At 44.9% G+C, this 20,885-nt stretch overlaps 3 protein-coding genes across 6 annotated transcripts; all 3 read left to right on the forward strand.

Moving 5' to 3' along the window:
- Positions 1-863: 863 nt before the first annotated feature.
- LOC307236590 (uncharacterized protein) lies at positions 864-5,981 on the forward strand (the record flags this gene model as incomplete). The annotated part of the gene is made up of 10 exons (XM_080009060.1): positions 864-1,166; positions 1,605-2,088; positions 2,457-2,564; positions 2,723-3,142; positions 3,821-4,045; positions 4,286-4,446; positions 4,861-5,027; positions 5,233-5,375; positions 5,595-5,797; positions 5,903-5,981. 6 exons carry the CDS (start codon positions 864-866, stop codon positions 4,321-4,323), a joined length of 1,578 nt encoding a protein of 525 aa, XP_079865186.1. The 3' UTR covers positions 4,324-4,446; positions 4,861-5,027; positions 5,233-5,375; positions 5,595-5,797; positions 5,903-5,981.
- A 2,238-nt stretch (positions 5,982-8,219) lies between these two features.
- LOC307237526 (uncharacterized protein) lies at positions 8,220-12,729 on the forward strand. Of its 4 annotated transcripts, none has more exons than XR_013844409.1 (5): positions 8,220-8,478; positions 10,982-11,117; positions 11,273-11,905; positions 12,038-12,127; positions 12,256-12,729. XR_013844409.1 is itself a non-coding variant. In XM_080010250.1 (5 exons), exons 1-5 carry the CDS (start codon positions 8,261-8,263, stop codon positions 12,279-12,281), a joined length of 1,071 nt encoding a protein of 356 aa, XP_079866376.1. In that variant the 5' UTR covers positions 8,220-8,260; the 3' UTR covers positions 12,282-12,729. The 4 variants fall into 4 exon arrangements, 3 of the variants coding, with proteins under 3 accessions (XP_079866376.1, XP_079866377.1, XP_079866378.1); XM_080010250.1 differs by having other exon boundaries at positions 11,273-11,873; XM_080010251.1 differs by having other exon boundaries at positions 12,038-12,729.
- A 1,848-nt stretch (positions 12,730-14,577) lies between these two features.
- On the forward strand, positions 14,578-19,638 carry LOC307237419 (uncharacterized protein; the record flags this gene model as incomplete). Its single annotated transcript, XM_080010131.1, has 5 exons — positions 14,578-14,877; positions 17,686-17,857; positions 18,041-18,637; positions 18,756-18,861; positions 19,012-19,638. 5 exons carry the CDS (start codon positions 14,578-14,580, stop codon positions 19,202-19,204), a joined length of 1,368 nt encoding a protein of 455 aa, XP_079866257.1. The 3' UTR covers positions 19,205-19,638.
- Positions 19,639-20,885: the final 1,247 nt, after the last annotated feature.

Below are 20,885 nucleotides of genomic sequence, written 5' to 3' on the forward strand. Positions count from 1 at the left end.
GCGATGACTGATCTGCATTAAATTTGACACTGAAACGTACCTTCAATTACTCTGTCAGATGTGAGGGGAGTCGTCCATTGGGGGGCGCTGTAGTGCCATGTTCTTCGCCATCCGGCCGTGACTTCTTCACCACAGAAAAAAGGTTTCCCTGTTTTCCTTAAATGGTTTTGTTTTGTCTTCATTTTCTCTTCCATTGCTGCCATTGGGGCAATTTCCGCGACTACCCTGGACCCCGCAGCTAAATTTTTATTCAAAACTTTATTACATTTTTTGAGAACGCTAAGCTTTTTTTTGTGCTTATTGTCTGTAGAGAAACGCACCCACCGTATATGAATATATAGTATATTAGTATATACTAATATACTATACCAAGATATGGGGTTTGTATTCCGTTGGACCGACCTGTTTACAGAGCGACGCTGTGCAAGGCGCGCAGTGTTTTCCATGTCAGGTTGTGCAATGTATGTAGTATAGTAATAGTGTATTAGTATTAGTACAAGTATAGTAGTATTAGTATAGTATAGTAGTATTAGTATAGTATAGTAGTATTAGTATCGTATAGTAGTATTAGTATAGTATAGTAGTATTAGTATAGTATAGGAGAATGTTTCCCATTCATTCAGATGATGGTTTAATGAGTATTTCTGACAACCTTGATTATTGTACTCATGGTAAATTCACAAAGACTAAAATATGACTGTTTATATTTGGGGACTGATCTCAAATATTTGAAATAATATTTGAATGTTCATCTGTATCTGAAGTTCGTGTCCGCGCGGGGGGTGGGGCCCGATCAGGGTCGCGCCCAGGAGCGTTTCCGGTTACGCATTTCCGGTTCACTTCCGCCAACAGCGAAAACAAACATGGAGCTGACCGAGGAGAGGCTGGCCGAGGAGGTCCGCAAACATGTCCATTTGTACGACACCGCGTCGCCGTGCTTCAAAGACCGCCAAACGTCTCTGAATTCGTGGCGAGAGATATCGCAGAAGCTCGGCATGGAGCCCGCCGAGTGCTTCCGGAGGTGGAAGACCCTGCGGGAACAGTTCGTCCGGGTGAGGAGGATGCTGCAGGAGAGGAGGAGCGGGGAGGCCGCGGGGAAGAGGCTGCCCACCTTGTGCTACTCCCTGTCCTGGCTGTCCCCCCATATCAACGACGACGACAATGAGGTGACGATTGCAAGCTGTGTTTAGTCCGCTTCCAGCCGACAATACAGCCATTCATCTGTATATTTATACTTCTCATTGCGCCCCTCGCACAATTCAGTGCACACTGTAGCTTGTTATTCCATGTTAAATGTGGAACTTATTGACTGAGTTTTAAGTATGTTTCCAGGATGTCTGCAACTTCTTATGAAGCCTTTCATTTCAGTTTTTATATAATTTTAAATATAAACATTTTGTCTGATGTACGAATACATTTTTTAGTCAAAAGGAATCAGGTTCTTCCGCATCACAGTCATCATTTCTGATCACCTTCCATTTACCTGTTCGAGTTGAACCCAACTCACTCTATACTTTATACAGTTCAGGGCTTTCAGTATGTCTTAACCTTTGAACAGTGAATTCAAACCCTGACCCAATATTGCCGTTGTTTATCATTAACAGGGTAACAGCGAACTGGAGTCGCCATTTCACTGGAACGTGTACTCACAGTCTTCCATCGCTCCGCCGTGGGATGAAGCACCGTCGGCTGAGGAGCCGTGCAGACCCTCCGTCGCTCACCATCGCTACTCGCCGGCACCGCAGACACCTTCCTGTACGACGACCCCCGGCCGGCAACCGAACCCGGTTGCGTCTCCTCGGCAGCAGCCCGGCTCGAGGTCGGCACAGCAGAGGAAGCACGGCGAGCAGGACAACGCGCTACTCCACCGCCTGGCGGACATGGACAAGCGGCGGCAGGAGCTGGAGGAGAGGATGGCCCAGCGGAGCGAAGAGGAGACCAGATTTGGACAAACAGTCGTAGACCTGCTGCGCCGGTTGCCCGAGGACAAAAGATCCCGGGCAATGTTCCAAGTACACAAACTGCTGTTTGAGATGGAGCAGGAGCTCAAGCCTGAAGATGAAATATTGCCGCGGGCGCCCGTTTCTGGTGAGTTTCTTTCTAATATGCACAGCTGCTCAAAACCCAGATAACAGACCCGGTGAGGACCAGAATGTAGACTGGTGTTACGAGCTACTTGTTGTTAGTCTCCCTTTCAACAGAACCTCAAGACACAGTATTATAAAATTCAATTTAATTACAAGGTCCGGTTTTCCTATTTTACCAGGCAATTAACATTCGGGTGCATTTAAAGCTTCTCTGAAAACACTCCATCGCAAAAATGGTGGAGGTTCTGTAGTCGCACCTCCATCAATTACAGTCGCAAGCAACATCACTGTCTTGGTACACTGGGAACATGTGTCGTCCTGTCTGTATCTATTTAATTTATTTTGTTTCTTCAATTTCTCAATTTTCAGAGAAATCTGGTGCTGATTTGGGCGAGACGTTGGAGCAAGGCCTGGGTCCTGAGCGGGCGAGCCCTCCCACAGCCGGGACGGCGGCTCTGCCTCAGATGACTCTGCCCGGTGAGACAGTTATGCTCTCACATTGTGCGAGGAAATAAACATTTTTGATCAGATTGTCTTGCACCATTACAAACTATTCAGCTTTATATATTAATCTGTTGGGATCCCAATTTTTCAACAAAGCGTGAAAGTTCACCCTGTCTCATGTGTTACGACAGCGGCTGTTTGTGCAAGGTCCAGTGCGACGCGGAAGAGGAAGAGAGCCAGCTCCCCGTTGAGCAGTCAGCAGCACGCCTTTTCAGAGCGGATGCAAAGCCAACAAAAGTCCTGGTTCGCCCAACAAATGCGGCAGAGCCAGCAGCGGGAGGAACGGCTCGTCTCGACGATCCTCGACGCCAGCGAACGCACCACGGAGCGCCTCGTGACTCTGCTGCTGGGCGGCATACGGAGTATCCAGCCTGCTCAGCCACAGCCTCCCCCGCCGCACCTTCCTGGTCACGACTCCCAGCGGAACCTGAAGACGCAGTGCCAGGCTGGGCCCGGCGACCAGAGCCTCCAGCACCGGTTCTGTTGGGTGGGCGAGCACGCTGCCACGGCGCTGAACAACAGGAAGACCCCGAGGAGAGGCGAGGGCGAGGGTGAGGGCGAGGGCGAGGCGTTTGGATTGCGTTGGAACAGATTTTGTTGGGCATAAAAAAGGAACTTTTTTTGGATTGGCTGGGATCTTTGGAAAGCTCTTTGTCTCAACGGTGTAATCTCGATTAATGAAATGCTCCTCATAGTTTGGTTTTCTCAGTAGAATGTTTTTTTTTGTTTGTTTTTTTTCGTGTCAAAAAAACTGCGTAATGGTTAATAGAACTACATAAATTGTAACGGTCTGGAAATAAAACCAAGTTAAAGCAAATTTAATCAAATCTTTCTACATTCTAGATTTGATGCTAGCCTCAGAATCACCTGCAAATTTGCTTGTCTTTCATCAGAAAGACGTTCCTCGAATATAGTTTGAATATGTTTAAAATACACTGAATTTAAAAAATGTTATTGGAATAAAAATTATTCAAAGTCTACAGTTTTACTTTGAAGGTAAATTTAGTGTACTTGTAGTTGAACATGAGCTCACTTGACTCAGCATTTTTAACCCGCTGTAGTAGAAAAGAGTATAAAACGCACTGCATTTGAACAAAGAATACAAGGCAATTTGTCAGTTTGGGACCCAGTGCAGGAGGCAGTTGATTGGTATTTGTTTAATTTATTTTAATTTTTTTCGTCTGAAAACTGGTCTCAGTGTAAACTTGTCCCCCCGTCACCTTTTGTAGACTCAACTCACCCAGAAATCAACGGCAACGGCGTCGATGGAGTCGATGTGAGGCTAACCCCGGCGGTGAAGGTGGAGGAAGAACCGAAAGGCAGTTTGCACCAAGAGCACTCGTACGCTCAAAAACACGAAGATCCAGTAAACACCGATGTTAAGATGCAAACGGAGCTGCTGATTTACACGATAAAGGACGAGCAAGAGGACGTTGGAATCGACTGCGAAAAAGGTGTGCGACACTCTGGACACACTGGTTAAACACGCTCACCTTTCATAACAAACTGCTTTGTGTGCGACCGGGTTGGTGTCCTGAAATACTGTATGATAACCTTGACTACCCAGACAACAAAGCATATATCACAAAACTATTTTACATATACTGTAAACTATAATCAGTTTGCTTAACTTCTTTCTATTGTCTTTTTTGCTCTGTTGTGTTTTTTTTTTTTTTGTTTTTTTTCTGCCCCAGGAATAAGCCCCAGTATGGCAGTCCTGCTACACACCTAGTGAAGGATCCGGTCAGACAAGGAGGATCTGGAGGCAGCCGGGACAATAAATCCTGCCGCTGGTCATTTCATCTGCTGCGAGAGGGCGTGATGAAATTTGGAGCCCAGACACTAAATTTAAATTGTGAATATATATATATATATATATATAATAAAAAAAATCTTATTTTCATGCGAGTTGGCTGGCAGACATGTGTTTTTGCTATCCTGACCTGTTGAAATTTTCCAAGTTAAGTAGCAGGATTGATTAATGGAATTTGAGGGTTGATATTTGTATTAGTCAGGGTGAATGGTACGAACAGGTCCACCTTACTTATAATTCTTATTCTACACTTTTAGTTAAATACTACTCCTGCTTGTTTATTTTTCGGTGTTTAAAAGCTAAGCCGATCATGACAGTTAGGCTGCTTTATTTTAACATGTAAAGGGTCGTTTAGTTGGAGGTCATATATTCACCAAATGTAGGTATTTAAAAACTCTTAAAAATGTTTTTCAACCCATTTATCATAATTGAGTAATAATTTGTTCACTTTTCGAGAGGGACCTGGATGCAGACAACATGGTGGACCTCTGCAAGAGGCACCTCCGCCGTTGACAGGAAACCCTGTGACCTCAGCAGCGGAAGTTGGTCTTCGTGATGTTTTTGCATCTGCACTGCGGCTGTGCATAGTCCACCTGTGGCGAGAAGATGATAACTTTACAGCGGTAAGATACAGAATCTGTTAAGGATCTTTTAAAATGTTTGTTTGCTTTTCTAAGCTTTTATTCAATCTTATTCAAACTTTATTATATAAAAAAACCCAGCGAGTAGGCATACCGATACGGAGAAAGTAGGCTTTGTGTGTGTTACTGGTTAAAGTCACTTTAACAGAACAATCTAGAATGACCCGAAATAATAAATGTTTCCCAGATGCGCCTGTCCATAATTAAGACTGGAAGCCAGAGCCCAAGAGTTCACAGTTGGGTTGTCCTGCGTCCCGAATTTAACACCACGCGTGGAAAGACAATGTGGAGGCACCGGGTGCCCACATCAAAAATGCAGTGAACTCCAAGGTAGGTTGATGAGAAAATGATTTACTTACACAAGTCACTTTCAAGGTGCCATTACTATTTTTTTTTTTTTTTGGGGGAATGTAATTCCACTTAGTAAAACGGTCATCACTGTTGTACTTGAGAAAATTCATAATTGTACATTGGATCCAAAAAGGCACAATTTTGTCTTTTTTAGCCGTAAAGTGTTTTTTTTGATGTGTGATTGCTTTTCCCTTGCAGACCTGTCATGCTGAGACACGGGTCATTAACACTGCCCGTATTGTGCAAAAGCGATCGTGCACAAAGAGAATATGACATTGCATGTGACTGGAGGCCAAAAAAATGATAATGGTTCCACCCCATGTGAACCAAGCTTTGGCACCTGGTGCTACCGGCATTAGTGCCATTGCTCTCCGCTCCCTGCGCTTCCCGAGAGATTTCACGTACGTTGCCAAAACATCACCCGGAGCCTCGCCCTCCCCCATCTGCTCTGGAGAATTCTATTGCATCAGTGGGGGTAGACCGCTCACCAGCAGTTTCTCCCTCAGCTTCACCCTGGTCCCTGGCACGCGGACCAGCGACAGGCGCGTGTGAGCGAGCCACTTCTACCTGGAGAGCTTCACCAACTTCGCCCAAGCCCATTGCAGGCTGGTGGTGCGGCTCCGGCTGGCGGACCACGCCATCCTCAACTCCGCGGGGGAACTGCCAGTGGGTGTCAGGCGGCTAGTGGAACTAAACTCTGCCCCATCACCTTGGGGAGAAAAAAAAAAATATATATAAATATATATATATATATATATATATATATATATATAAATATATAAATATATATATATAAATATATATATATATATATATATATATATATAAATATATATATATATATATATATATATATATAAATATATATATATATATATATATATATATATATATATATATATATATATATATATATATATATATATATATATATTAACACCTTCTTGCTACACCCACACATTACAAGGATTAACCAACTGTGAAGACCCATGTTAAATACCACATAATAGGTCAAGTTGAAAAAAAATCGTATTATGCCTCCCTATGTTAACCATGCTGGTCAATGTGCTGTGACCTGTGGATTGCTGGTCGGATTTTCTTTCCCCTGGTGGGCTGCAGCCCACCGGGCCCTGCTGCCTGTCCTCAGAGCTGCCACCTGGTCTCATTTTGTCTGCCTGTACCTGACCTTCATTAAGCCTGGCACGGCTTTTTCTTCAAGAAGAAACTTTCGAAACACGCTTTCCTCTTCGACGTTTGTCATCCCCGTAACACAATTGTAACCCAAACCTAACTGTCGGACTCCCTAACGCTCCTCTCCTAAAATGTCCCTGTGTCGCAGCGCAGTGTAAACGAAGTTTAAAGATTTTTTTTCCCAACGTTATTTATCCAGGGGAGGTGGCCAGAGCACGACAGCTCCCTCTCTTTTTCAGCAACGCACCCCACAGATATGAACAAAACACGAAGGAAAGGGGTGTGGCGAACAGAATTCTGAGCAAGTGTTTTGCGTTGACCACTACCGAGCTGGGACCGTTTCATCATTCGGGCCGGAACCCGAACGTCAGTTCCTATGAGGTCACGTTGGAACTTACCATGAGTTTGGATTCCCTGGCACCAAATCCATCCTCACTGTCTGTCTGTCTGTCTAATATATATATAATACATAAATAAATATAATATAAATAAATATAATATACATACATTGATAAATAATGCATAAATATATACTGTAACACACAAATATAATAACGTTAACATAACATATTAACATAAATCCTGCCGCTGGTCATTTCATCTGCTGCGAGAGGGCGTGATGAAATTTGGAGCCCAGACACTAAATTTAAATTGTGAAAAAAAAATTGTAATATATTGTAATATAAAAAATAATATATATATATATATATTAAAAAAAAATACAAAAAAATGTATATGTATATATATAATTCAAAAAATGTTATTTTCATGCGAGTTGGTTGGCAGACATGTGTTTTTGCTATCCTGACCTGTTGAAATTTTCCAAGTTAAGTAATAAATATAATATATACATTGATAAATAATACATAAATAAATATATACTGTAACACACAAGTATTATAACATTCAGAAAACGTCGTTTTCCCACTCCGCGCCGGTTCGTGAAAGTACCCAATGACAGGACCGCACGTTTGCTGCCGAGGCCAATCAGATCCCAGGGTTGGGCCCGGCCCGCCCCCTCCCACCGCGAGCGGCACGGATTTGGCGCAAACGCGGCGTGAGAAACGTTCGTGAGCGTGAGAAACGTTCGTGAGCGTGAGAAACGTTCGTGAGTGTGAGAAACGTTCGTGAGAAACGTTCGTGAGCGTGAGAAACGTTCGTGAGAAACGTTCGTGAGCGTGAGAAACGTTCGTGAGTGTGAGAAACGTTCGTGAGTGTGAGAAACGTTCGTGAGAAACGTTCGTGAGCGTGAGAAACGTTCGTGAGAAACGTTCGTGAGCGTGAGAAACGTTCGTGAGTGTGAGAAACGTTCGTGAGAAACGTTCGTGAGCGTGAGAAACGTTCGTGAGTGTGCTCGGTCTGCACGTCGCCCCGCGCACCTGACAGTCGTCGTGTTTCCGTTGCCTCGGAACGAGCCGTTGATTTTCATACCGGAAGGAGCGGGTCCTCGTCCACGGAGGCCGCCATGTTGTGCTGCGCCGTCGGGTTTCTACGGTAGCCCAGAAGGGGCAGCCCAGAGACGGGCTTTCGCGTTTTTTTATTTTCGGTGCGCGGCCGGAAATGCACCGGTTGGAAGACGACGATGACGAAGAAGAAGAAGGTGGAGCTGGCGGAGCTGGCGTTAGTCGAACACTGAGTGCGGTGGGGAGTTTTTGGAACTGGGATTTTGACAAATGGAGGATCATAATTATTTTTTGACACAAGAGAAGTCGAGGAAGTGTGAGTCCCTGTTGTCAAAGAAGCGAAAACGCGAGGAATCCAAACGAAATCGGGAGAGGCGACGGCAGAAAACCAGGATAAACATTGGTGTGGCCTTCCCCCAGTGGAAGTCGCTGATGAGGGAGAAATGTTTTCAGAGTGACGCCGAAGTTGCCTGTTTTCTGCTGGACAGGTAATTCAACCTACAACCCCTCGAAATGCGTTACTTGCTGCAGGATACGGGGCCTCAGAGACCTTTATCAACTTGGTGAAAGGGAGGACAATATGTGACTTTTAAAGGGGCAGTGTGTAGAATGGAACGGACCTGGCAGAAATGGAATGTAATATTCACAAGTATGTTTTAATTAGTGTATAGCCATGAAAATAACAATGGTCGTGTTACCTTAGAATGAGCCGTTTACATTGAAATAGGGAGCGGGTACACTTCCACGGGGGCTGCCATGTTGCAGCGCCATGCTTCTATAGTGGCCCAGAACGGACAAACCAAACCCTGGCTTTAGTGAGGGCCCTTCGTGTTTTAGTGAGTTTCGCACCCACGGTCACTTCCATTGACGCGGCCATCGATTAGGTCCGTTTGATCGATTAATTTGTTTGTTTTATTTTCACATGAGGTGTTGGGATTATCTTTTTTATATTTTTATGACTTCATCCATATCGGCAGTTAACTGCTATGCTGCTTTATTTTATTTTTTTACAGTGTTAAATTAATACTGGATACTTATCAAATATGGGATTCTTTTTTTAACAAAGGAATTTACAGATTACCACTTTAAAACCAATTTTTTTAATCTGCCTGTGATTAATTTTGGTGCACCTGCTGCATGAATGAGGGCGTGTTTGTGCTGTGCCATGCCATTGTTCCGACAGCCCATTATTCCGAAAACCCAGTACAGGTACTCCTCACTTAACGACCAACCTGTTTAACCAACGTTTGGACTTACGACCACCTCTCCGACCAGTCTGTATTGTACGCTGCGCACAATACCACGGTGTCTTAGCGCCAAGCATCTCATCACGCATCACCGTTCTCAGTCTGTCTCGTTCTCAGTCTCTCAGTATTCACTACACAAGCATTCGCAATGGCCACGCCACCTTACCCTGAAATAACACGGGTCAGTCATTAGGTGAGGAATACCTGTAGTCAGAAAAATGTCCCATTGGACATGGAGGACACCCTAACCCTAATCATCGCTAACCTTATACCTAAACTTAACCATCTCAAACCCGAGATTTTTCAGACTAACGGGGTTTCAGAATAATAGGCCGTCCCCGATGTGCATCTTTGTACACATGATATACACCGATCAGCCACAACATTAAAACCTCCTGCCTAAAAGTGTGTACCCTCCCCCTTGTCCGCCCAAACAACCCTGACCCGTCCAGACATGGACTCCACAAGACCTCTGAAGGTGTCCTGTGGTATCTGGCACCAAGACGTTAGCAGCAGATCCTTTACGTCCTGGAAGTTGCGAGGTGGGGCCCCCATGGATCGGGCTTGTTGTTCCTGTACATCCCACAGACGCTCCATCGAGTTGAGATCATTTTCAGGCCAAATCAATCCCTTGAACTCACCATTCCTGAACATCTTTTGCGTGTGTGGCAGGGTGCATTATCCTGTTAAAAGAGGCCACTGCCATCGGAGGGAATATCGTTGCCATGAAGGGGTGTACTTGGTCTGCAACAATGTTTAGGTAGGTACTACGTGTCAAAGTAACATCCACATGAATGTCAGGACCCAAGGTTTCCCAGCAGAACATTGTCAAGAGCATCACACTGCCTCCACCAGCTTGGCTTCTTCCCATAGTGCATCCTGGTGCAATCTGTTCTCCACCTAGCCATCCACATGATGTAGAAGAAAACGTGGTTCATCAGACCAGGCCACCTTCTTCCATTGCTCCATTGTCCAGTTCTGACACTCAAGTGCCCATTGTAGGCGCTTCAAGAGATTCAAGAGGTTTCGGCAGTGGACAGGGGTCAGCATGGGCACTCTGAGCGCTCCCATACGCAGCAAGCTGCCATGCACTGTCTGTTCCAAACCTTTCTATCATAGCAACATTCACTTTTTCAACACTTTGTGCTACAGTAGCTCTTCTGAACCAGATCCAACCAGACGGGCTGGACTTCACTGAGCCTTGGGCATCCATGACCCTGTCGCCGGTTCACCGGTCGTCCTTCCTTGGGGCACTTTTAGTAGTAGTAGTTGTAGTAACCACTGCATGGCGGGAACAGCGCACAAGACCTGTGGTTTTGGAGATGCTCTGACCCAGTCGTCCAGCATCACAATGTGCTCCTTGTCAAAGTGGCTCAGATCCTTATGCTGCTTCAACACATCAACTTCAACAACTGACTCTTCACTTGCTGCCTCATATAATAATAATATATAACAATATATATATAATAATAATAATAATATATACAGTATATATATAATTACAATATAAAACAGTATATATAATAACATACAACAGTAAATATATATATTAATAATAATATACAACAGTATATATATAATATATCCCACCCCTTGACAGGTGCCACTGGAACCAGATGTTCCATGTTATTCACTGTGTGTGTGTGTGTGTGTGTGTTTAAAAATAATTTATTCCCTCCTCAATGCGGCACATTGTATTTCATGTGCTTTCTGTGCTTTATAAATACAATTTTGCTTTATTTAGCCAGAGAGAGCGACGAGAGGTGTTGATGCAGAATGCCAGACTGATCGCACGCCCCAACCCCGGTGCAGGCTCTGCAGGGTGGTGGAGCAGGCTGCCACGGAGCAGATCAACAGAAAGACACAGAGGAGAGGCGGCGGTGAGGGTGTGGTGTTTGTGGCATTTAAGTCATTTTCAAACAAATTGGATTAATATGCGCAAAAAAAAAGTTTGGTATCTGTGTTTTTGGGGGAAGTTCTCTGTCTTAACTTGATTTTTTAACATGTAAACAATAATCTCAAATTGCATTTATAGGCACAAAACAACCACTCAGAAATAAGTAACGGCGTCGGCGATGGAGACGAGTCCAACGTGGCAGCACAGCGAGTTGATGTGAGAACACTGTATGTGAAAGGGGAGGAAGGGTCTGAAGCTTCAAGACACACTCCAGTGTCTCCAACACATCTAATAAATACAGATGTTAAGATGGAGACGGACCTTGTGATCTTGACCGTAAAAGAAGAACAAGAGGAAGTTGACGTTTTCCACGAAAAAGGCGGCGCGGCCTGTGAGAACATGGGACGTGTCGGTGATGGAGACGAGTCCAACGTGGCTGCACAGCGACTTGATGTGAGAACACTGTACGTGAAAGGGGAGGAAGGGTCTGAAGCTTCAAGACACACTCCAGTATCACCAGCACATCCAATAATTAGCGATGTTAAGATAGAGACGGACCTGGTGATCTTGACTGTAAAAGAAGAACAAGAGGAAGTTGACGTTGACCGTGGAAAAGGCAGCGCGGCCTGTGAGAACCTGGGACGCTCTCAGACAAATGTTGATCCAGGAGGTGGTGGTGCTGGGATGCAGACGCTGTTTCGGGAACATCAAGACGACGTTGACATCAGTGGCAATAAAGGTTTTTTTCCCCCCCTACACCCCACCCCGCTGGTGAGGTTCTCCATTTTAACAATGAAATAAGGGATGACTTATTGTTGTCACCAGATCACACAAAGCCAGCTTATGTGAAATGTAAATAATGGTAAAATGACTTCTTCCTTTTGTTTTTACACATTATCCCAGCAGAAATCAACATTATTGTCTTTGGAGACCTGTTAATGCCTTATCAACAACAGCAGTCAAACAGGAGGAAGGATCTGAAAGAAACAGCGGGTACGAGGACTTTGAGATCTTAGATATTGACTCGAGATACGGACAGACCTGTATCTCACTGATGAAGGGAAATGGTGTGGACAGCAACGGAGTAAATGTATTTTTCTTCCAACTCTGTTTGTGAAAAGACGCGAGACGCAGAATTCCTACGTGAATCCCTCCCTTCAGTCTGCTCTGCTGCTGGGAACATGCGTGAGCGGGCGGAGGATTGGGTGGAGAGTAGAACACAGGACGGTGAAGTCAACGTAGGAAACCCATGGGTGGCCAAGGCAGCGAAGAAATCCCGTCAAGAGGAGTCGACCACGTGACCTCCCCGACCCCCAGATGGTGAAGACTCATAGTAATGGGATGTATCACAGTTCTGGGGGAGGGTCTCATGTCCACACTCTGGAGATTCTTATTATTCATCTCCACCGAAGAATTATGATCAATACAATTAAATATATTTATAAAATCTCTTGTTCTCTGTCACATGGTAACTATATTATATAAGGAGGTAAGATCACAAATCGAATATTAATGCAAGTATTCAAATGGCTCACTAATAATGAAATCAGAATGAAGCATATTTGATAAATGCATCAAGGAAAAACTATACACAAGAATTGGAACCTGCGTTGGTCTTGTATTAAATTAAGATTTATTTCCTTATTAAATTAATTAAATGAACAGGGTTTGCTGTACAAATGTATTTTTTCTCCATTTGGTTTGCTCTCCCCAACAAATAAAACCACAAACCATATATACCATATATGGTTTGTGGTTTTATACCAAACCATATATATATATATATATATATATATATATATATATATATATATATATATATATATATATATATAAAAAAAAGTTCAGGTATGATTTGTGTTCTTGTGAGAATTCCCTCATCTTCACTGTCCATTGACGACACTTTGCATCAGGGTCCTGACGTCCCAGACCGGGCTTTGTCCCAGGACGCTTCATCCACTGCCCTCACCTCCAGCAGCACAAGGCTTTCCATACGTTGGACCATCATGGCTCTACTCCCGTCCGCAGCTCACCTTACTGGCCATCCACCTTATCTGTGGAGAGAGAAACACACCGTGAGGCAAAGATCTGAGGTTTGTCTCGTTGTTTAAAGAGAACATCACTCACAGCTTGCATTACAAACAGCCGTAGATATCAGAGAAAGCAATGTTTCTGAACTGGATGGGTTTTCAATCAGAATCTGAAAGGGTGTGTACTTATCTATTTGGAATGATGTTATTTCACTAATTTTCATTTGTTTAACAATCACTTCGAATCTCGGAACCGTGTACGCCAAAACAAATAGGGCTGCACCCATTAATTTCTAAATTATTATTGATGTACTTTTGTGCCTTTAGGATATATATCAGATATACAAGTGTATATGAGATGTATAAGTGAGATATATAAGCGTATGAGATATATATGTGCAAAGCTGAAGTAGAATTTGTTAGATCAGGTAGAAGATGGCTCGAAGGGGGAGAGCAGAACTCTGAAAACTTATTTACACTTGTAAGGCAGCAGTCTAAAAACACGCTAAACATAAATGAAGGTTGATGGGTCCATCACTGATGACCCAAAGAAAATATCAAACTACTACGCTGAGTTGTACAGTGACGTGTACACTTCCAAGTAGTGTAATCAAACTGCCTCTCACTCTTTTGGGTCCATTCCTAATATTAATCAGCTGAATGAGGCCGATAGTGACTTTTGTGACCGCCCAATTTCATTGAATGGAATCACTTATGCTATAAGACATCTAAAAATGAACAAATGACCTGAAGCAGGTGGCTTTGATGCCACATTTTAAAAACAATGTTCCGTAAGTTTAGCCCCGTTTCTAAAAGAAGTATTTCCTGAAAGCACCAAGAGAGGTTCACTCCCCCCTTACATCACGTCACAGTCTAATCCTCTTGATTTCTAAACCCTAAAAAGATCCCCTCATTTTCGACAACCGGCGCCCAAGGTCCAAATGAAATAATATCCACGACGCGCACGGCGCTGCTGTTCCACGGCTTCTGGTTTGGATGCGTCCGGACTGTTTTGGCGAGGGCAACGTCCCCTATACACTTCCGGGTCAGATCTCTTTTTTTCTGTTTCGCTATAGAATGTACAAACAGTCGTACCGGAAGGGGAAAAAAAAACAAAAACAAAGGGGCACTCATCATGAAAACAAATGACTACAGAACATCAGAGAACGACAAAATAAAACTACATTCAACTATTTATTTTAATACTAGAAAAACAAGGTTAATATGGGCGTCGGGGCTTCTTCAGATACTTCCGGGTCAACCCTGCGACCGCTTGGGCCGCGCGCTCGCCGACGTCTCCCGCCCTCGCAGAGCGCCTATAAGAGAGAGCGATCCGATTGGCCAAACGGCGTGCGGGGGGCGGGGTTTAACGCCAGCCCCACCCCCCCCCCCCCAGGAGCCGCTAGCATCACAATGTCCAAGCTGAGAGTGAGAGCGAAGCACGGGAGCTGCACCGTCGTGGGCTGCGCGGAGCAGCACAAGTCGCTGCACCTGCCCCCGGCCTCGGAGGAGAGGAGAGCCGAGTGGGTCCGCTTCATCTTCGACGGCGACGCCCCCGCCACGGTGGTCAAAAACCTGTACGTGTGCGCGAACCACTTCGCGTCCGACTGCTTCACCAACCTGGGTCAGTACCGCGCGGGGCTGGCCAAGAAACTCTTCCTGAAAGAGGAGTCGGTACCGACTGTCCGTGACAAAACCGCAGACGAGGGAAATGTAAGTATTTAAAAGGGGACCTACTGTGCGAAACTACCCGGTCGGTTTGTCGTGAGCTGTCGGTTTCGGAAAGCACGCCCCGAAACGAGCCGTTCACGGTTGCAGCCTAACCCTACGTCACGTCAGGCTCCGGTAGAATAAGAACCGCGTCCGAGTAGCTCCACCCACGGCTTGTGAAACCGTCGGTCGAGGAGCCGTCGTCCAAGTGGCGTCATGTCCAAGCGAAGGGTCAAGAACAAGTGCTCCGTCGTGGGCTGCACCGAGCAGCACAAATCGGTGCACCGGCCCCCGGCCTCGGAGGACAGGAGGGCCGAGTGGATCCGCTTCATCTTCGACGGCAACGCTCCGGCTACGGTTGTCAAAAAGCTGTACGTGTGTGCGAACCACTTTATCTCTGACTGCTTCACCAACCTGGGTCAGTACAACTTTGGGTTGGCCAGGCAACTTTACCTGAAAGATGAAGCGGTACCAACTGTCCGGGACAAAACTGGGGACGAGGGAAATGTAAGTATCTAAAAACGAATTGTGCTGTGTTTCTTTTGCAGTTTAGCTTAGCATTTAACACTAGCTTTTCACTCAGCTATTAGCTAACAGTAACACAGTAGCTGAGGTAATTTAAGAGATGTCATTTCATAAGAAGTGACTTATGTTACTTGCTGCAGGTTCCTCAATAACTTGGTAAACACTGTAACTTAGATTAGCACCCAGCAGCTAACGTGCTAACACCATAAAGTTGTAGTGGTCCACTGGGCAGTGTGTGTGAAGTCAAGCTCAGACTAATATGACCATTTTGATCCTCAGATACACTTTGTGTTACTGTAATACTATAATTAGGCTGCGCCCACGCTGCAAGCCTTAGTGCTTAGTTCGGATTTATTGCTCAGATCAGATTTGTGGTTTTTATTTATTTATTTATTTATTTTTTGGCTCTTAAATTTTTTTTTTTTTAATGTGGCCAATATCAGATTCCATTGTGAACTGGTCCCAGTCCTGAACTGACCGGCATGCGCAGAAGAACATTAACAAAGACGTCACACGCAGCACGCTGTCGTACGGAAGCAAACATGGCCCCCGTCGGGCCACTTGACATGTTATCAAATTCAGACCGGTTACAATACCACCACTCAAGTTTTGCTTGGACAGAAATTACCCCAAATACTTATCAGGTCTTATCATATCCGTGGATTTATGTTTCTGCTGGGGGGCATATTTTTTTGTTTCGTTCAATAAGACATTTTCTAAAATAAAAACACAATGCGCACAAATTGCGCCTGGATCACTCTCGCCGAGGAGTGAGACACAACATCACACACACGCTATTTTGGTGCTATCCATAAAACAATCGGCCTGAAGCCCCGGATGCCCAACCCCAACAACACCACTGCCTACCACTACAGGCAGATTGGGTCTGTGCCTGCCCTGATGTCAAGAAGCCACATGAAATTCCAGATATTTATTTGACCGCTTTCAGCCAATAATTTGTTAGACCACAAGTCTTAAGGGAATGTATACTTACACAAAGCACATTTGTTTGTATGTTCGTTTGTTATATACACCATTGCCTAAAGTATGAAATTGGGATGATCTCAAAAGGAGGCACAGTATTTCACAACCGGATGACCACCGTAGCCTGGAAGCACCCGTGGGATCAGCAGCTGTCCCTCCACCGACTGCCTCCATCGCAGCCATCTTCCATGTTTGTTTTCACCGACCGACTCCCCCCAGCGGGGATTGTGACGGATGTTGCATTGGAGTGACGTAAAAGTTGCATTAAATCCCGGTTTGACTGTTCAGGCTGAGGTCGCATTGCAACAGATCAGACGTGTCCAAATTTAGGACCACATGTGAAAGTGGCGCAAACCAGAATTGAAAAGAAAAACAGATCTGAGTCACATATGAGCCAAAAATACGTATATGCCTGCGGTGTGAACGTAGCCTTCGTGACTCACTAGGTTAATGTCGCTTTTTGCACCAGGACCTTATTCTGTATTTACAATCTTTTGGTGTCACACATAAGTTACATTCAAAGTCAAATGTTGGACCAGGTCCAGAAGATAAAAAACCCACCATACTTAGACTGGTCAGATCTGGACTGTATTTTACACATTTTCAGATTTGTGAAACCTTTATTCTATTTGTGAAATCGCAGCTTGTGTTTGTGTCGTTTACCTGGATAAGACATGGCACCAGGATGCACTATGGGAAGAAGCCAAGCCGGTGGAGGCAAAGTGAAGCTCTGGGCAATGCTCTGCTGGGAAACCTTGGGTCCTGGCATTCATGTGGATGTTACATTGTCAGGTAGCACCTACCTAAAGATTGTTGCAGACCAAGTACACCCCTTCATGGCAACGGTATTCCCCGATGGCAGTGGCCTCTTTCAGCAGGATAATGCTTCCTGCCGCACTGCAAAAAAATGTTCAGGAATGGTTTGGGGAACATGACAAAGAGTTCAAGGTGTTGACTTGGCCTCCAAATTCCCCAGATCTCAGTCCGATAGAGGATCTGTTGGATGTGCTGGAACAAGCCCGATCCATGGGGGCCCCACCTCCAACTTCCAGGACTTAAAGGATCTGCTGCTAACGTCTTGGTGCCAGATACCACAGGACACCTTCAGAGGTCGGGTGGAGTCCATGCCTGGACGGGTCAGGGTTGTTTTGGCGACTCGAGGGGATAGTTACACAATATTTGTGCTATTAGTGGAGGTTTTAATGTTGTGGCTGATCATTGTGAATATTCTCCTCAATGCAGCGCGTTTTATTTGATGCCGAATTAAATGTGCTGTATGAATAAAGTTTTCCTTTTTTAAAGACCAAAAGGTTTCGGGAAGTGGCGTGCCAGACGGAGCCAGAGACGGCGAAGAGAGGCGTTGATGCAGAATGCCAGACTGAGCCCACGCCCCAACCCCGGTGCAGGTTCTGCGGGGTGGTGGAGCAGGCTGCAACGGAGCAGATCAACAGAAAGACCCCGAGGAGAGGCGGCGGTGAGGGCGTGGTGTTGTGGTGGCATTGAAGTCATTTTCAAACAGATTGGATTTTGTGGAGTAGTGCACAATTTAAATAAATAAATAAAAAATGTATGTTTGGGATCAGATGGTATTTTTGGAAAGTCCTGTCTTAACTTCATTTTTTAACATGTAAACAATGGTCTCAAATTTCATTTATAGACTCAAACTACTTAGAAATAAGTAACGGCGTCTGCGATGGAGACGAGTCCAACGGTGCTGCACAGCGAGTTGATGTGAGAACACTGTACGTGAAAGGGGAGGAAGGGTCTGAAGCTTCAAGACACACTCCAGTGTCTCCAACACATCTAATAAATACAGATGTTAAGATAGAGACGGACCTGGTGACCCTGAGCGTAAAAGAAGAACAAGAGGAAGTTGGTGTTGACCTTCAAAAAGGCGGCGCGGCCTGTGAGAACATGGGACGTGTCGGTGATGGAGACGAGTCCAACGTGGCTGCACAGCGACTTGATGTGAGAACACTGTACGTGAAAGGGGAGGAAGGGTCTGAAGCTTCAAGACACACTCCAGTATCATCAGCACGTCTCATAGTTACAGATGTTAAGATGGAGACGGACCTGGTGATCTTGACCGTGAAAGAAGAACAAGAGGAAGTTGACGTTGACCGTGGAAAAGGCAGCGCGGCCTGTGAGAACCTGGGACGCTCTCAGACCAATGTTGATCCGGGAGGTGGTGGTGCTGGGATGCAGACGCTGTTTCGGGAACATCAAGACGACGTCGACATCAGCGGCGACAAAGGTTTGATCCCCCCCCTACACCCCACCCCGCTGGTGAGGTTCTCCATTTTAACAATGAAATAAGAGATGACTTGTTACGTGAAATGTGAATAATGGTCAAAACGACTTCTTCCTTTTAGATATGAACCCAGCAGAAATCAACATTGTTGTCGTTGGAGACCTCTCTGTTAATGCCTTATCAACAACAGCAGTCAAACAGGAGGAAGGATCTGAAGCAAGCAGCGGGTACGAGGACTTTGAGATCTTAAATAGTGACTCTTGAGATGCAGACAGACCTGTATCTCACTGATAAAAGTAAATGGTGTGGGCGGCAACAGATTAAATGTTTGTTTTTTTCCCCCCTTAAATTAATAAATGTTTATTTCCCTCCAAAAGCAACCGAGATCCGCAAGACGCAGAATTCCTACGTGAATCCCTCCCTTCAGTCTTCTCTGCTGCTGGGAACAAGAGGAGTGAGCGGGCGGAGGATTGGGTGGAGAGTAGAACACAGGACGGTGAAGTCAACGTAGGAAACCCATGGGTGGCCAAGGCAGCGAAGAAATCCCGTCAAGAGGAGTCGACCACGTGACCTCCCCGACCCCCAGATGGTGAAGACTCATAGTAATGGGATGTATCACAGTTCTGGGGGAGGGTCTCATGTCCACACTCTGGAGATTCTTATTATTCATCTCCACCAAAGAATTATGATCAATACAATTAAATATATTTATAAAATCTTTTGTTCTCTCTGTCACATGGTAACTATATTATATAAGGAGGTAAGATCACAAATCGAATATTAAAACAAGTATTAAAATGGCTCACTAATAATGAAATCAGAATGAAACTTATTTGAAAAATGCATCATATAAGGAAAAACTATACACAAGAATTGGAACCTGTGTTGGTCTTGTATTAAATTAGATTTATTTCCACAATTTATTTCCTTCCTAAATTAAATGAACAGGGTTTGCTGTACAAAGGAATTTTTCCCCTATTTGATTTGCTCTCCCCAACAAATAAAACCACAACATTTTATATTCAAAAAAATGGCCTGATTTATCATTTAGTCACAGTTCATCCAAGCATCCATTAAAGTTCAGGTTGATTTGTGTTCTTGTGAGAATTCACTCATCTTCACTGTCCAGTGACGACACTTTGCATCAGGGTCCTGACGTCCCAGACCGGGCTTTGTCCCAGGACGCTTCATCCACTGCCCTCACCTCCAGCAGCACAAGGCTTTCCATACGTTGGACCATCATGGCTCTACTCCCGTCCGCAGCTCACCTTACTGGCCATCCACCTTATCTGTGGAGAGAGAAACACACCGTGAGGCAAAGATCTGAGGTTTGTTCCAGAATAGTGCTTAATCTCCTTGTTGGTTGATTATAAACATCACTCAGGGCTTGGATTACAAACAGCCGTAGATATCAGAGAAAAAATCAAAAGTGTTTTATTTCTCAAATGCACAGTAAACCAGGGACATTCTGACACTGAAATTCTTGAGACATCAAGAAACAACTAGGTAGCAGGCCTAGGATATAAAATAAAAGTATAGACTTATTAAAAGTCACAAATGAGAATGGGGAAAAAAACAAACATAACAGTACAACATGAGCAGCAGTTTCAGAGACGGTAAAGAAGAGGAACATGAACAACAAAGTATTATAATATTGTTAATATAAAGTGTCGTAGTGCTGCATGAAATGATGGTGATGTACATTGAATGTAGATGGGATGTGAGCAGAGCATACGTACAGAGCATCATATGATCAATGTGATCACTGAGATTAATGTTGCTGGTTGAGAAGCCTGATGGCCTGGAGGTGAAAAACTGTTTAAGCCTGGTAGTCTGAGCCCCAATGCTCCGGTAGCGTCTACCAAACGCAGCAACGTGAACAGTGTCGTCACTGTCGTCTTTAATGGTTTTCGGTGCTTTCCTCAGGCATCGTGTGGTAGACGCCTTACGCGGAGGGGAGGTGGCAGCCGATGATGGCTGTAGTCACCACCCTCTGGAGGGCCTCGTGATCAGCAGCGGAGCAGCTGTCGTACCGGGCAGTAATGCAGCCAGAGAGGATGCTCTCAGTGGTGCACCCGGAAAAGTATGAGAGATTTTGCAGACATGCCAAACTTTTTGAGTCTCCTCAGGAAGTACTCGGGCACTTCTGGGCAGTTTTTACTGCGGAGGCCGATTGCCTGGGCCGGGTGAGGTCATCGTTGATGAACACGTCGAGGAACTTGAAGCAGGAGACACTCTACTTCAGCTCTGT

Source organism: Zeus faber (genome assembly GCF_960531495.2).
Source record: "Zeus faber genome assembly, chromosome: 11".
Classification (NCBI taxonomy): Eukaryota; Metazoa; Chordata; class Actinopteri; order Zeiformes; family Zeidae; genus Zeus; species Zeus faber.

Excerpts from the sequence above, each read along its gene's own strand:
- LOC307237526 (XM_080010250.1), top strand. The coding sequence starts at position 8,261 with ATGGAGGATCATAATTATTTTTTGACACAAGAGAAGTCGAGGAAGTGT. Across the intron at positions 11,118-11,272 it reads GACACAGAGGAGAGGCGGCG|GCACAAAACAACCACTCAGA; the intron begins GTGAGGGTGTGG and ends TTGCATTTATAG. Across the intron at positions 12,128-12,255 it reads GGATCTGAAAGAAACAGCGG|ACGCGAGACGCAGAATTCCT; the intron begins GTACGAGGACTT and ends GTTTGTGAAAAG.